General features: G+C 37.6%; 1 protein-coding gene across 2 annotated transcripts in view; it reads right to left on the bottom strand.

The window, feature by feature from the left end:
* The window catches only part of LOC107583283 (1-phosphatidylinositol 4,5-bisphosphate phosphodiesterase beta-3-like), a 67,976-nt gene that overhangs the window by 13,105 nt on the left and 40,131 nt on the right, over positions 1 to 14,740 (bottom strand). For both annotated transcript variants that reach the window (XM_016269461.1, XM_016269460.1), the window contains exons 3-25: positions 11,924 to 11,992; positions 11,691 to 11,831; positions 11,329 to 11,408; positions 10,363 to 10,416; positions 10,154 to 10,226; positions 9,193 to 9,293; positions 8,607 to 8,773; positions 8,373 to 8,519; positions 8,129 to 8,286; positions 7,679 to 7,761; positions 7,507 to 7,591; positions 6,744 to 6,891; positions 5,459 to 5,560; positions 5,217 to 5,296; positions 5,035 to 5,131; positions 4,781 to 4,865; positions 4,022 to 4,146; positions 3,743 to 3,897; positions 3,460 to 3,621; positions 3,229 to 3,328; positions 3,028 to 3,132; positions 2,024 to 2,118; positions 1,291 to 1,423 (exon numbers count right to left, since the gene is read on the bottom strand). In XM_016269461.1, the coding sequence (XP_016124947.1) occupies positions 1,291 to 1,423; positions 2,024 to 2,118; positions 3,028 to 3,132; positions 3,229 to 3,328; positions 3,460 to 3,621; positions 3,743 to 3,897; positions 4,022 to 4,146; positions 4,781 to 4,865; positions 5,035 to 5,131; positions 5,217 to 5,296; positions 5,459 to 5,560; positions 6,744 to 6,891; positions 7,507 to 7,591; positions 7,679 to 7,761; positions 8,129 to 8,286; positions 8,373 to 8,519; positions 8,607 to 8,773; positions 9,193 to 9,293; positions 10,154 to 10,226; positions 10,363 to 10,416; positions 11,329 to 11,408; positions 11,691 to 11,831; positions 11,924 to 11,992 (2,545 nt within the window). The remainder of the gene's footprint in view (positions 1 to 1,290; positions 1,424 to 2,023; positions 2,119 to 3,027; positions 3,133 to 3,228; positions 3,329 to 3,459; positions 3,622 to 3,742; positions 3,898 to 4,021; positions 4,147 to 4,780; positions 4,866 to 5,034; positions 5,132 to 5,216; positions 5,297 to 5,458; positions 5,561 to 6,743; positions 6,892 to 7,506; positions 7,592 to 7,678; positions 7,762 to 8,128; positions 8,287 to 8,372; positions 8,520 to 8,606; positions 8,774 to 9,192; positions 9,294 to 10,153; positions 10,227 to 10,362; positions 10,417 to 11,328; positions 11,409 to 11,690; positions 11,832 to 11,923; positions 11,993 to 14,740) is intronic.

Genomic DNA, 14,740 nt, shown 5'->3' on the forward strand with positions numbered 1-14,740 from the left:
TTTTTGCATTTTAGGTAGGTTTGCTAAGGTTAGATTCATATATTTAATACATTTTAATTAATACATTACAATTAATAAAATTAAGAAGAATGTAAGAATTTCGCTCTGAAACATGATAACTGCTATTTATCAGCATGCTTAATTTTAGACAATAATCCAAGAATTTCATTACAAACCGTAAACAATTAGGCCTACTAGAGAAATTTTATGTCGGAACGGGATCTGAGCGGGAATTGGTTCATGGTGAGCGTGAGCCGAATATTAACGGAGCGCTTGCTTGTGTGGTTAGAGCGACTGAGCAGAGCGCACGTCCATAGAGTGGAAAACGTAGCTCGCTCACATGCTCTGATCGGGACTGACACACACAGAGAGCTTTGCTGAATGACGGAAAGCTAACGCCGGCGGCACCTCACGTACTTTTAAAGCTTCCTGGTCATGACGTCACCCGCCTCTGACGTCTCGCCCATCGATTGGACTGATTACACATATGATTCAGAGCTTGGTATCGCTGAAGGCGTTCCCCTAGCATTTTCCGACGCAGCTCGAGTTCCCGAAGGGGAACAAGTGTTAACACAATGATTTATTTTGTAAATGTAGGGGCTCTATCTTATTATTTCATTACAGTTAGTGTTCTTCAGAGAAAAAGAACAATCAAGGTAAATTTAGAGGTCCAAAAAGAAATAGGTATATTTAAAAAATTCATATCTTAGTAAATAACATTGTGCTCCTTTCTGATGCGCTCCATCTTGCACTTGCATGGTGAAGTTTAAGTTTAACCATGACTCACTTGCTGATAAATCAAACTAACTGGGAAATATAAACCATAAATAATTCCAGAGATCCAAAAACATCATATTTATTTTTTTATTCATATAACATGACATGAGAACTAAATTTAAAAGGGAATTCCCTATAAAAGCTTATAAATGGTTGTCCACTCTTAACCATGCTGCCGATTCGAGGAGATAATCAAACGTCTTCTGCTATGCTTTGTTCCTGTAGTCAACAGCACTGTGAATTCGTTGGGCTTGCAGAGTGACGCACGGACGCAAAAATGACACAGATGACCCTTGCACTGTGCATTAGTGCAAGTTGTCACTCCAAATGTCTTTACCTAAAGAAATCATCATAATATTTTATTACAAAAACCGCTATACCCCTAATAGATATCGGAAATGAAATGACTAGGACATTATGGCCAAAACGCAAAGACATGGGGTGGCTGTGGAGAGAATGATCGTGAGCAAGACAGCAGGAAAAAGAGTGACTGTTTCTGAGGTGAGACCAAACCTGATGCAGGAGGGCTCATGACCTCAGTGAGTACAGAAGGAGGTGTTGGAGATGGCAGAGGGCAAATAGGGTCAACAGAGGTCACGCAGCCAGAGTCAAACTTGTCTCCTTCATCTTGTTTCACAGGTCCACCCTGCAGACACACACACACACACTCACAGTATGTATTTACTTAATGGCTGAAATATCTACAAGATGTTAGTTCATGTAGCAGTGAGCTAATAGTAATAGGAATAGTTCACCCAAAACAAATTTATTCCAAACCCATTAAGGAGAAACTTAATAATGAATAATATATTTGTCACTCTTTTTAATGTAGTTATAATAAATGGGAACTGGAGCTTTCAAGATTCTAAAAATATGCTAAAGTACCATAAAAGCATCACATGCACAAGCATAAACTCGATCAACTGATTAATTGAAAATATATGAGTCAAATGAATGATTTGCTGAGGAATAGGACTGAATACTGATTAAGGAAGACTTGGATGTCAGGATTTTCAGTGGACAACAACTTAAATTTTTCTCACACAAAAACAAAAAGATGAGCAAATTAAGATTTTTTTTTATTTTAGGGTTGGCTGCAAGTTCAAATGGGAGATCACTAAGGGGATTGGTTGATTGCAGAAATTCAAATTGGACGACAGTCACTATTACCAGAATTTTATATAGGTTACTGCTAGACATTTGCTAAATGACACCCATCTAAGTAAAGTCGACAGGTGTGACTGACCTCAGTGGGATCCTCCATAAGTGCTAATAGCTGCCTTTCTCTCTGGGCCAGCAGAGAGAGATGTTTGATGGGGTTTGTCAGAGCCTCTGCATACTCTACACAAAAACAAGAGTAAGACAGAAGGAAAAGAGTAAGACTGCTACAAAGGTTGACAACGAGTGCTACAGAGGGCAAAATCGGGCTTATAACTGAAAGACTGCTGGTTTGAATTATACTCTGTGTGACCCCTTAACCAACTTTTTTGTTTTATTGATATATATATATATATATATATATATATATATATATATAGTTGTGAATTTGACTCATTTGTTTCTTTTTTCTAATTTTTCTTTGTACTACAGCTCCCACAATTCCTATTAAACTACATTTCCTTATATGGTGCACTACATTACCCATATTCCCCTGGTTAAGGTCTATAAATAGACCTTACTTCCTTCATTTGTCCCTTTTGCATTGGTGAGGTGTAGGTGTTTGAATGGACACCCAACCATGTCCTTTGAGTCCTTCCCTTAGGATGCGTTAAATAAGTTTGTTTGCCAATTGTATAGTTTGAATTGTTAAGATATTTAATCCTTATTTGGATTGAGTACAATATTGATGTTTATTGATGAATTGATTGTATGAGTTTGATTTTCTCTTTTGTATTGTTTGTAGTGACTTAAAACCATCCTGTTTATCCTGTGCATCCTGTTCATCATGTCCATCCTAGTAGTCCTGCTCCATGTGAATATGTGAACTTCATGTCATGTGAATTGCTAAAGATTTATGCTTCTTCAATCCAATGGAATAAAAGCGAGCAAAGGACTGGTGTTTTCTTCCAATCTTTTAATCAGACACGCCACCAAATTTCTACAATTTTAACAAACTTTGGATATTTGAACTTTTCATATTTAACAGTATTTGCACAGCAATATTGTTCACCAGCTGATAATATTACATCTATGTAGCAGATTATAAACTCATTGTCATGGCATTCATAGTCTCACAGAAACCTCTCCTACCTTGGTGTTCATTGGGAATGTAGTCTTGTGCCTCAGTGTACACAAGTAGGGATGACAGCATGAGCGGTTGGTTCAGCTCGTTCTTCAGACAGATGTAGTGATATCCTAATAGACACAAACACACACATATAGCAGATGTAGGACAGTAGACAGTATCAGACTAACAAGTCTGTTAGATCACTGCCTCGTATTGGCACAAACCTGGACGCAGTGCCGATACTGGCAAGATGCGATGGCCAATAAACTTTCCATTTTCTTCATACACTGCTACTCGCAGAGATGCAAGGGTGGGCAACACCACCTAGAAAGATAGAAATTAACAGCATTTCATTTAACAAAAAAAGTGTAGATTAGTAGAGTATTAAACAGCTTCACAGTTTTATGCATGACATAATTGTTATTTTAGGACAAACTTTTCTTTTCATTTGTTACCTTGTTGAATACAAAGGTTTCATCATCCCAGACTGGGTCCAGAGAGTTGTTGTTAGAAGTTTTCGTTCGATATTTCCTTTTAGTGTCTGCGGGAAGTCCAAACATGTCCACCTCCACGTAAACACCAACCTTCTTATCGTTCAGAAACTGACCTGAGATGATCTATGTATGAGAGCGAAAAGTGAGAAATGACATGATTGTACATATTACATTTGAAATTACAAAGTAAATTAGCTGACTATTACTATATATTTAAACTGCATACTACATGTGCACAAAATACCTTGATTTTAACTGTGTTGGCTACGATGCCATCCACAATGTCCACAGTAAAGGGGTCAAAGTGTTTGTCCGTGCGTCTCATGAACTCTGGCTTCAGCAGATAACCACAGTGGCCGTTATATTCAAACACCCCCATGTTCAGCTGCATCGGCAAGTCTGAGACAGAGAAGAAATAAGCTTATTTAAAGATTTTCAAGGCTACTAAAATATATACAAATGTAGAAAAAACAACAAGACAGAAGGAAGAAGACAATAAAATAGTGCTGTTTGCATAGCTGACCGAGAGTTTGGAAGTTTAATGCCACCATTTGGCAACCCACATTCCAGAAGAGCTGTGGCATATAGTTACTAGAGTCCACACGAGTCCCTTTGGGGTAGATCCGACTCAGCTGCTTTTTATTGTATCTGAATACAGACATTTTGCTCAGGAAGAACAACATTACTTGAATATAAAAGCGCAAACATGCACACACCAACCATATAACTAAAACTATTGCCATGTCCTGATTCGTATATTATCCATCCTAAGTAGTATTCAAAATTAGAATAAAGAATGTTGAAATGAGTATGCCAAAGATACCCTGATGGTCTACTATTTCTGGTGAATATTCGGATCAGAACCACAAACACAAATTAAGAAAAAAACACTCCAAGGGTTTGCATGGACCAGCTTTTTAATTTTCCACCAGTAATAGCCGGTCTAAAACTAAAAAACACAGCAGATGTGAAATACTGTATCTACAATATGGTAGGAAGAATTGTTGAGTAGTATAAATAAATTAAATTAAATGTGGAGTGTATATATGAGGAGTGCATATTTGACAATATGATTGACAGGCCAGTTTACATTGACATGATATGCGTAACTGTACAAAAAGATGCTATTATGATATGGTAGTATGTATCAAGACTTGCCTAGTCCTCCGCTACATACAAGAAATTTTCTTCACATACTTTTAGGAGATATTACAAGTAGGTAAACTGGTATGCAGCACATTATAGCAGTCATTATCTGCTGACTGAGGCTGGTGAAGGATACTCAACAAACTCGCTGGGAGAGTTCTTCAATGTGTCCATGCCTTTGGTCTCCACAAAAGATGACATCTCAAAATATTTATTCCTCTCTGAAAAGAGAGAGAGGGATCAAAGTTAAATTCTGCCAGACTAAACAATGATTTTATGAAGCGGACAGATAATTCTGTCCTGGCTTCTAATTGGTCAACACAGTATTGGTTTCAGACATAGAATACACAGCATAGTAACAGCTATGATGTGAAAGGTATCACGACTCACTGGCTGCCGCCTCAAAGGATTTGAATTTGACAGGTTCTATATAGTTGACCAGCGTAGACATCTCCTCTGTAGCATTCACCTCACTGTACGCTGTACCCTGAAACAGAGAGACACGTCAAAGATGCACACAGAAAGAGAGACAGAGAGAAGAATAGCAAACATGACAGATTGACAAGAGTTACCTCATCAGTGTTGTTGTGTTTCTTTGGATCTGGAATGGGTTCCTCTTCCTCCTCTTCTTCACTCTCCCCATCTCCCCGATCTAGAAATTAATATAAAAAAAAAATACACACACACACACACACACAGAAAATTGAATACACACCATAAATGCATTAACCATGAACTTCCATACAGGTGCCTAAGTGACATCAGTCTTCATCCTGATTGGTTGAGACCTCATATCAACTAGGCACAAACCCACCAATAGACTTGTGGATATCAAGATCTTTGGCCATCCTCTCTGCAAGCTTCTCTCCCCCATTGGACATGAGCTGGCCCACCTCCCCATCAGACAATGGACAATCTAAACACAAATCTTATAATGAATGGGTTTGGATGTGAAATGAAATCGGTAACAGAAAATTGTATTATGTGAATATGAAATTTCTTGTAACTGAATGGGCCAGAATTGTTTCAAGACAACAAAAAGAGTGAAAACTACAACTAAAACAGACCTTAATGCATTTTCAGTGCAGTTGAGCTGCAAAATGTAGCTAACGAAAGAGTTCAAATTGTTTCAAAGTTGTAAATGTCATCATTTACTGCCAAGAAAGAGAGTCGAGAAGAGTAAATGATGGCAAATGATGACAAAGAAGAGTAAATGATGACATATGGTTCATTAGCTAACTCTCTAATCATGCAGATATGAAAGAGATGTGCAATAAAATGGCCCATGAGAATAAGTGATGAAATAAAAATGCCAAAATAAAATGTTATGCTTTATCATAGAAGATCAAATGTGAAATGGTTGTTGAAGACAGTAATGCTAGATAATAAGACAAAGCAGTTCACAGTAAAGGTTCTTAATTTTTTTCACTGTTCAGTGTGTGAGCTTGCTGTCAGACTGATTCAAGCTTATGTCATGGGTTTGAGACTTATGCACTAAAAGAGCAATTTACTTGCAAATCAGACATCACAGATTACACCTGTTGCTGGGACAACAAGCAGGACAATGCAATAATGCTGAATGCTGATGGAGGAAACACTGACATGCACTCTAAGAGAACATTCACACAGAGGATGTTTTTTGTATTCCACTATGTGCATTCAAGGTAAAGCAAGTTTAAACTTTAAAGGGGTCATGACATGGATTTTCTAAAAATTATTTTAACATGATCCTTCACTTATAAAAGCTTCATTTATAAGCTTCACTTACAATTGACTTCACTTGTAAAGTTTTTGCACAAAAACAGTCCTATGTATATTTGCATATACATACATGTATATCTCCCTATACTTGATTCTCTCAAATGAATCACAAATGCTTATGCCTGGAGTTTTTTGTTGTTGTTTGTTTTTGTTTTTTTTGGTCCACTGCCCTGCGTCTCTCTTTTTTTTTAAATGCAAAAACAAGTGTGAAGTGCTACAGTATACATACTTAAATTATTGTTGTAATTGTTTTGATACATTGGCAACCATTTCAATCACAGTCACTTTTGTGTTAGAGTGGATCAGGCTAGGTTTTGGTGTGTTGCGTGTGTACACACCATTCAAAGGTGAGAACTGTTCATCTGTCCCGTCCTTGCGTCTGATGCTCCCACCATTAGAGGCCCTGTGCTGATGTTTCTTCTTGTTCTTGATCAAGATCTTCCCCATGAGTTCCTGGGGGCTTGGCAGTTGTTGACCAGGAACCAGCTGTAAAAACAATAAACACATAAAAATCTACTCTCAAACTAAAAATATAATAGTTTACTTGCTCTCAATTTTACACGATTCTCTTAATTATGATTGCCAAATCACTGCATTCCGTGGTCAAATATTTTTGTAATGACAAAAACGATATAATTAATGGCTGTCCCAGTCAGCCAATTTCCTACACAGCTGCTATATCACTGCATTGGTCTCTTTCCTTTCACAATAATGTAATGATTTCAGGTCAAAACAAGACTTTCATTTATTATTTTATCTGGTAGCCATTTAATCATTTGGAAACAAACTTCATTAGGATGATACAGAACGCCTTCACTTTTACTGGGATCCTGACTACCCTTGTCTACATTTATCCTGCGATAATGGACCATCCTTAACTTCAAGTAAAGTTAACATAAGTTTAACTTTGACTTTGCTTTAGAAAAGTTAGCTTGGAAGTTTATAATGATTTTAAAACCTTTGAAAGTTTTGAGGTGATAGACAGACAGACAGATTGACTGATTTAGAACTTTGTTCCGAAAAACAATTACACACAGTTAAACTAAAATTTAGTTTTATAATTATTGAAGTTTGCCTTTTTTATGGTGTTGAAGAACTCACCGGATATTTCTCCAGGGGTTCGATGAGCAGCGCATCCCCGAACATAGAGCGACAGTACTCTGCCATTTTAGCCTGCTGCTTTGCCCTAAAAGACCATATAATAATCGAGATAAAAATTAACAGGATAAAAAAAGATAAACAAGAAATAAGCATTATTCACACTTATACTTACGAGTCCACATGATTTTCAAAGGACAGGATGAGAGGGTAGGGAGACGTCTTGAACGCACTTTCAGCGATGGCCTCGATCACTTCCTAAAATCACAAATATTGAAACTTTGTCTCTCACTGCAGTTCAGTGTATGTGCAGTTTAAATGAAGCAGTTTTCATTTGACAGTAAAGGTGCAGTCACATTAGTGAAATTTTGCAGGCAAAAAAAGTTATTTTATCTATTGTCAATAGTGCTGCGATGTATGAAGCTCAGCTCACCAGAAGCTACTTTCAAAGCAAGCAGCTTTCTGTTGGTCAACAGGCAAATCCATGTGACCTATTTGAACCCTTGGCAAAATCTTCAAACGGAAATCTTGCAAAATTGCAGATTGCAAGGATTCCTATTGAAATTACTGTATTTTGCCTATAACAATTTGCAGAACAATGGTAAATGTGGGACCATAAACACACCTTGAACGAGATCTCAGTTGTCATGGTAAAACCGTGCGTGATGATTGGCTCTTCTTCAGGTGGGCGGCCCTTCCAGCAGTCCAGCTCTATACAGCGGCATCCTGTCAGCAACACCTGCCTGTACATCTCCACTGATGACGTGCCCGTCAACTGACCCACTGAAGGGAGAAAACACAGACAGAGGTCACACGTGTGTGTTTATTACCATATTTGTGTCTATGAGAGTGTTTACGCATTTGCGTACCTGTGAGGTATGTGTTGTGTGAAGAGTTGATGAAATAGTGGGACAGGGGTTGGTTCATATCATCGATGATGTCCAACCTCTCAGGAGGAACCAAAGAGTTCTCCTCCCCACCAAGATATTTTGTGAAGCCCATCAGGGAGATCTGATCTGCTCACACATGGGCAGGTGAAACAAACCACCATCAGTCTCATCATCACCATGTCTAAATGTGTGTGTGAGAGTGTGCATTTGTACCTCTCTCCAGCTGGCTGGCATTGGTCTCATATCTCTCCATGAGCTGGTGGACCTGATCTCGCTTGAGTGGTGGGTAAAGAACCTCATTTAGTCGAGAATCTCTCTGTTTGCGATTTATAAAGTCCATCAGCTGATCCAGAGACAGGAAGGGCTTCCCTTTGGAGCCACTGTGTACACACAGTAAAATATTAAATGAGTCAAAAACGTTTTGCAAAGTATCTTTACATAATTGTTAAGACATAAAGTGGCCCCAAGACACACTTAATAATGTATAAATATCACTGTATTAGAAACAAAGTATCAGTAGCATTTCTTTTTTCTGGACCCTTTTTACACGGACATACTTTTACATTTTTTTTATTATTCTGAATAGCATATCTATTGTTTTGTAAATTACAAACCTAACAAACTTCTTTTGTGAAAAGTTGCTTGAAAGTGTGCCATTTTTCTTCAATATAAATTCTATTTGGTTGTTATATTAAATAAGAGAATATCATTCATATATAATTAAATGTGGCCAAGTGTCCAAAAATTTTTTTGGGGGCTACTGTATCTTTGTCATTGCTGTTGGACTCTGTTCACTCACAGCTCTACGAAGATACGCTCCACCTCTGGTCTGGGACTTAGTTTGTTGAGAAAGTTCTGGAACATTTCCCAGGTGAAGTCATCTGGCTTTATACCCTCCACCTGAGGAAAATAAATGAATGAATGAATGAATGACAATGATTGAATGAATTAAAATGAAGATATGAATCTTAATAAATAATCTTATAAAAAGCAATTTTATTGTTAGAAGTAAAAGCAGAGGAAAATGTTAACTTTTAGCGAATTTGTGTCTGCGGTGTATTTTAAAAGGGAAAATTACCATGGAAAATAGGATTTATCTTGTGTTGAAATAAAGACTTTGATGTACTATATAGGTATATACGTTCACAACATTATGAAAAATTAAATATCACAAAGAAATGTGACCCACAGTACAACTACATTACACACCGGACAGTACCTAACATAGCACAGTTCAACATTTGTTCTGCACTACGTAGTGAATTGTGCTTGTTTTTGGGGTTGTTGATATTGGTACAATGACTGACTAGAGTTCTTTTTAAAGGCACTTCATGTTAAACAGGTCATTGTCCCCTGGTGTAGAATATGGCCTCTTTAAGTTTCTCAATTCATGCTGAAGTTCAACCAGCAGAGGGCAGCATAACACAGTGACCAGATTGACATGTGTCCATGTGCTGATCTAAGACCAGCTCCTCTGTGTTCAAACTGAACCATAAAAGGACTGACCGCAGATCACCATAGAGTGGCAAAGAAAAAAAAAATCAGGAACATGTTACATGTGAAGGCAGAGCGAGACACAACTAGAGATTGGACTACAGAGATGATGGGTGTGGGTTATTTGAAAAACAATGCATTTATATTGAAAGAACAAAAGCAGAAACTAACATGTCACATGGAACCACAGCAGACAGACAGTAAAGGGTAAAACTGAATGGTTAAATGTGTAATAATTTGTGATTGGTGCAGGACTGATTGATTACCCTGTTATTGACCAGGCCGCAGTGCTCCAGCGCCATCTCCACACGTTTCTTATCTGAGAACATTTTCAGGATGCTGAGAGAAGTGAAAGAGAAAGAAAAAGAAAAGAAGTGAAAGCAATGATGAAAGAAGAAGTGGCAAATTAGCAACGAAAGCCCTGAAGAACTGGAAACATAGCTATGTTTGAGTAAGACAGCTTGTGTTTACTCACTTCTTCACTGGGATTTTCCCATCCTGATTTACCTGCAGCTTCAGCTTGGTGTAACTATGAAAAATGACACACAAAAAAAGACAGTTGATCACACTGGTTTCGGTATCCTTCAGCTTTTTCATTAGTCTACGCTGATTATTTGCACTTATAAATCTAACTAAATCTTAATGTCAGTAACACTACAGACTCTTAGAACAACAATCACCTGACATTAGCACCATCTCAGACTGAGGCAAAGACTATGACAATAAGGGGTATTTTATTTTGCCTGGTATGGAGTTGACCTCAAATTCTGGTTGTAAACGAGGATTTAACATGAATAGTTCACCCAAAATTGAAAACTGTGTCACTTACTCATCAAGTCTTTAGGACTTCCTTTCTTCCATGACTGGGGACCAGAGTTTTCAATTTCATTTTTGGGTGAACTAACCTGACCAACCATGACCGTCAATTACAAAATCAACCCTGAGGCAAACCCAAAGTTATACATGAAAACTGGCTTGAACTTTTGTCAAGTCCAGTCAAGGCTTGAGTTGAGAGGATTCAAGAGTCAAAATCAAATTGTGAGATAACAGGTCACATTATTAAGCACAATTGTGAGAACATAAGTCACATAAGTCACAATTATGATAAATAAAGCTGCAACAATCCTCCTTTTAGACACAAGGTTGCAATTTCAAGATATAAAGCCACAACAGTAAGACAAAGTCGCCGAGAAAAGGAAAGGCAGTAGCATTTGAAAGATATAAAGTAGTGACTACATTTTGAGATTTAATCACAATTGTGAAATAGTCACAAATACGAGAAATAAAGTTGCATTGTGAGATATATAGTTCAGTGAAGTAGACTGACACTTTTTTGTATTTGTGCTACACTAACATGTCACTTGGCCTCAAACAACAGCTTCAGAGTCACACAAACACACACACACACACACACACACATACAGAGAGAGAGAGAACTCACGCTTTGAATAAGAAGATGTTGCGGGAAGCATTCTGGGACAGTATGTTTGTGGCAAGTTTAAACAGCTCATCAGTCCACACCTGGAAACCCAATCATAACACCAAATAAACATTAATAAATGAACTCATTCATTTATTATGTAAATATGATAATCCTTTAAATCAATCAAACTTCATATAAATCAATCAAACTTCAATGTTAGGCTTTTAAAGAGAGGGAAGAAAATATCAAATGAGAGTAATCTAATGTAGTTCATTCAGAGCACACACTTGCAAAGGTAGAAAGCGGAAAAACAGGACAGAGAAAGAGGGAGCGATAGCATGGATATGGTATCTAGGTGACGGGCCTGTCGTCGTGGTTACCTTGCAATAGCCATCCTGCACAGCATGGAAGTTGAGGAAGAAGATGTTGACCAGGTCATTGCCGTAGACGACAGTTAGCAGCTTTGTGTCTGAGTTGCTTTCTCCTTTGCCCAAACCCAGCGTATCGCGTATACGTTGGTCCTACAAACATAGGCAAACCTTACCACCCATGTGCACTGACATATGAATCTTTCCAAACATAACCTTCAACACAGGCTCACATAAAAACATACCTTTGGCATCTTAGCAAACCTCCCTGTCCTGGTGTCCCTGATTTGACTGATGTCCAGGACTTCCACTTCCTATAATAATAAAAAAAAAAAAGATACACAAAGAGATAAATAAATCATAATAAATATTCTTTTAGATTGGTGTTTCTTAACCAGAGAACCAGGGCCCAATAGCGGGCCTCAAAATTTGGTTTGGACAGAACAAGCATTAAAAAAGTATATAATTAACCCCCTCGACAAACAACTGTTTTATTTTCTTTGAAGAAGGTTCCCTCCTTAAACATGTGATTTGATTTACTTGTCTAAACATTTGTCAAATACTGCTGAATGAGTTTAATGGTTAAAGTTAACCCCAGTAATGATAATAATAGATTTGTCATTTACTTTCATTTTCTCCTTAAAATCTTTCAGTAAATCTGAATTAATGTCAGTTAGTCAGAAAGTGGAGACTAACTAATAATAGTTTTGTGGTTTACTGTCTATTTCTCTTAAATCCAACGGCAGCTATATATGCTACAGCGTACTCATAAACGTTGACATTGCCACATCGCAGACGTACACTTTAACTATCCAAGGAAAAATATTGATAACTCATTTTGCATGGCACAGATTTCTCTCCAATCAGATTATCTTGAGAGTGAGAATGCCCCTCCCCCATTACCACCTGTCACCAATTAGGAAGTAGCAAATTGTGGCTCCTAGCTGTGATTTTTTACAACTTAAAGGAAGAGCATTTAATATGTCTTGTCTGTTTCAGGAAAATATCTCAGCACATAATAGAAAAAAGTGATTTCATGGGGTCTTTAAGAGTAATGGGGAATGAAATAACACTGAACAGAGGTCCAGAGAATCCCTGACACACTGCACACACATAAACACTGACAAAGCAAAGGATACTATCACTGAAGTGGAGAAGCAGTCATAAGTTTAGAGTGAACTTTAACTTTATGACTTTATTTTTTTCAGGATTCACATCTCTGCTTCATGTGTTCTGGAAAGGGAATCGAACACGATCGTGATCTTGTAAAGAGAATAGCTGAGTAAATGAGCTGGGACAGTGGTTGGATGACTGTGCTTGTAAACGTCAACAATAAACAAAGCAGATCTGGACTCTAAATACTTGCTCTATAGTCGAGGGTTCCCTCCCTTTCTCTCTCGTTCTTTATCATCTTTCGCTTTCCTGTACTCTCGTCCCCCTCCCACCATGGTGTGTGACAGTGCGGATGAAGTTGCTGAGTTGAACGTTCCCCAGAGTGTGTGCGAGGGTCATGGGTTACTGGTCAAAGTCTGCCAAGGACTGGTTCCAGTCCAAACAGGCCCAGCAGGATGGACACGCACACACGCACACACACGCACACGCACGCGCACACACACAAACAAACACTCACTCTAGTATTTTCTCCCTGCAGCTAATGACTTGTCATGTAATACTGGCTCCCTAAAGCGATACTGGGACAATTTATTTATATTTTGATGATTCATTTTCAGATACTGGGAACTTTCTGAGCCAGTGATGTCTCTGTCTATACATGTACAACAGATTGTTCTTAAAGGTATTTAAACAAAACAAAAACTTGTGATACCTATCCACATGTGTACAACAGAGTGTTGTTAGTATTCCTTTAGAATTTATAAATAAAAAAAATTACAAATATTTTTTAAATCAAATTGAAATACATTCAAGTTTTTAAAAAAACCATCCCATTTTATTTGAGATATGGAGTTGGCAATAAAAGTGTTAAGGAAATAAAAGTTGGAAAGCTTTTAGCCCTGCTTCTTCCCCATTCTGTGGGTGTGACTGTAAATATAAACACAAGTAATCTGAGATTTCTTCCTCCGAGTGCTTTGCATACCAAAACAAATAAAATAAAAAGTTAATTAAACACCATGACATAAACAAATGAATAAAACTGATCCAGAGACACACAAAGCTATATTTACCACAGTTCAACTGTAAAGTAATGTAACATTGATGGTATCAACAGGTTGTATTCGACTAACCGCTACAGGCTTAGACTTGTGAAATATCTTTCACAAGTGTTTCTGCACAAGGGTGTATGCAAGTGTGCGGCTGTTCCTAGCATACATACATTCCCCCTCATTCCTGGTGAAACAAAGACTGTTGACCTAAAGTTTAATATTTAGCCCACAATGTCACTGTAGTGTTATGATGTCATTTATAAAGAAATAACACAATATACACACTAAATAGACACAAGTGGTTCTTGTACTGGTGACAGTGCCTTCACATCAAACAACTGTTTCTCTATTTATTATTCAGCATTCTCACAGGTACAGAGTAATTCCCCTTCTCTGTTTTAGATTATGGCTTTTACCATACACTGCCATACAGCTGCCATACATCTTGACTTGTTACAAATGCCTCCTGTGACAAAAGGTGACAGAATATCAGTTTATATAAACTACCCCCAGGAAAAAAACATGTCTGTGTACAAAACAGTGTCTTCAAAATTCTTGGAACACTCGATTCTAATTGGTCATTCGTGGCATTCTGCAATCAAATATTTATGAATAATGACAGCTGCCCTGGGTATTGCTGTACAACTGACAGGTTATCTGTTATTCAGGTTATCTGAAACATGCATTTCCTACATATCTGTGCTCATGTTCTGCCTCTTTAGTGGTCTCCACAAAGAAGACAATGTAATTTTAACTCAAACCAATAATTCCTGTCCATATATATATATATATATACATACACACACATTCACGTACTGTATGTATACAAATACATACATGCATATTATATATATATATATATATATATATACAGTGGGTACGGAAAGTATTCAGACCCCC

Source organism: Sinocyclocheilus grahami, unplaced genomic scaffold, assembly GCF_001515645.1.
Source record: "Sinocyclocheilus grahami isolate Dianchi unplaced genomic scaffold, SAMN03320097.WGS_v1.1 scaffold52.1, whole genome shotgun sequence".
Taxonomy (NCBI): Eukaryota; Metazoa; Chordata; class Actinopteri; order Cypriniformes; family Cyprinidae; genus Sinocyclocheilus; species Sinocyclocheilus grahami.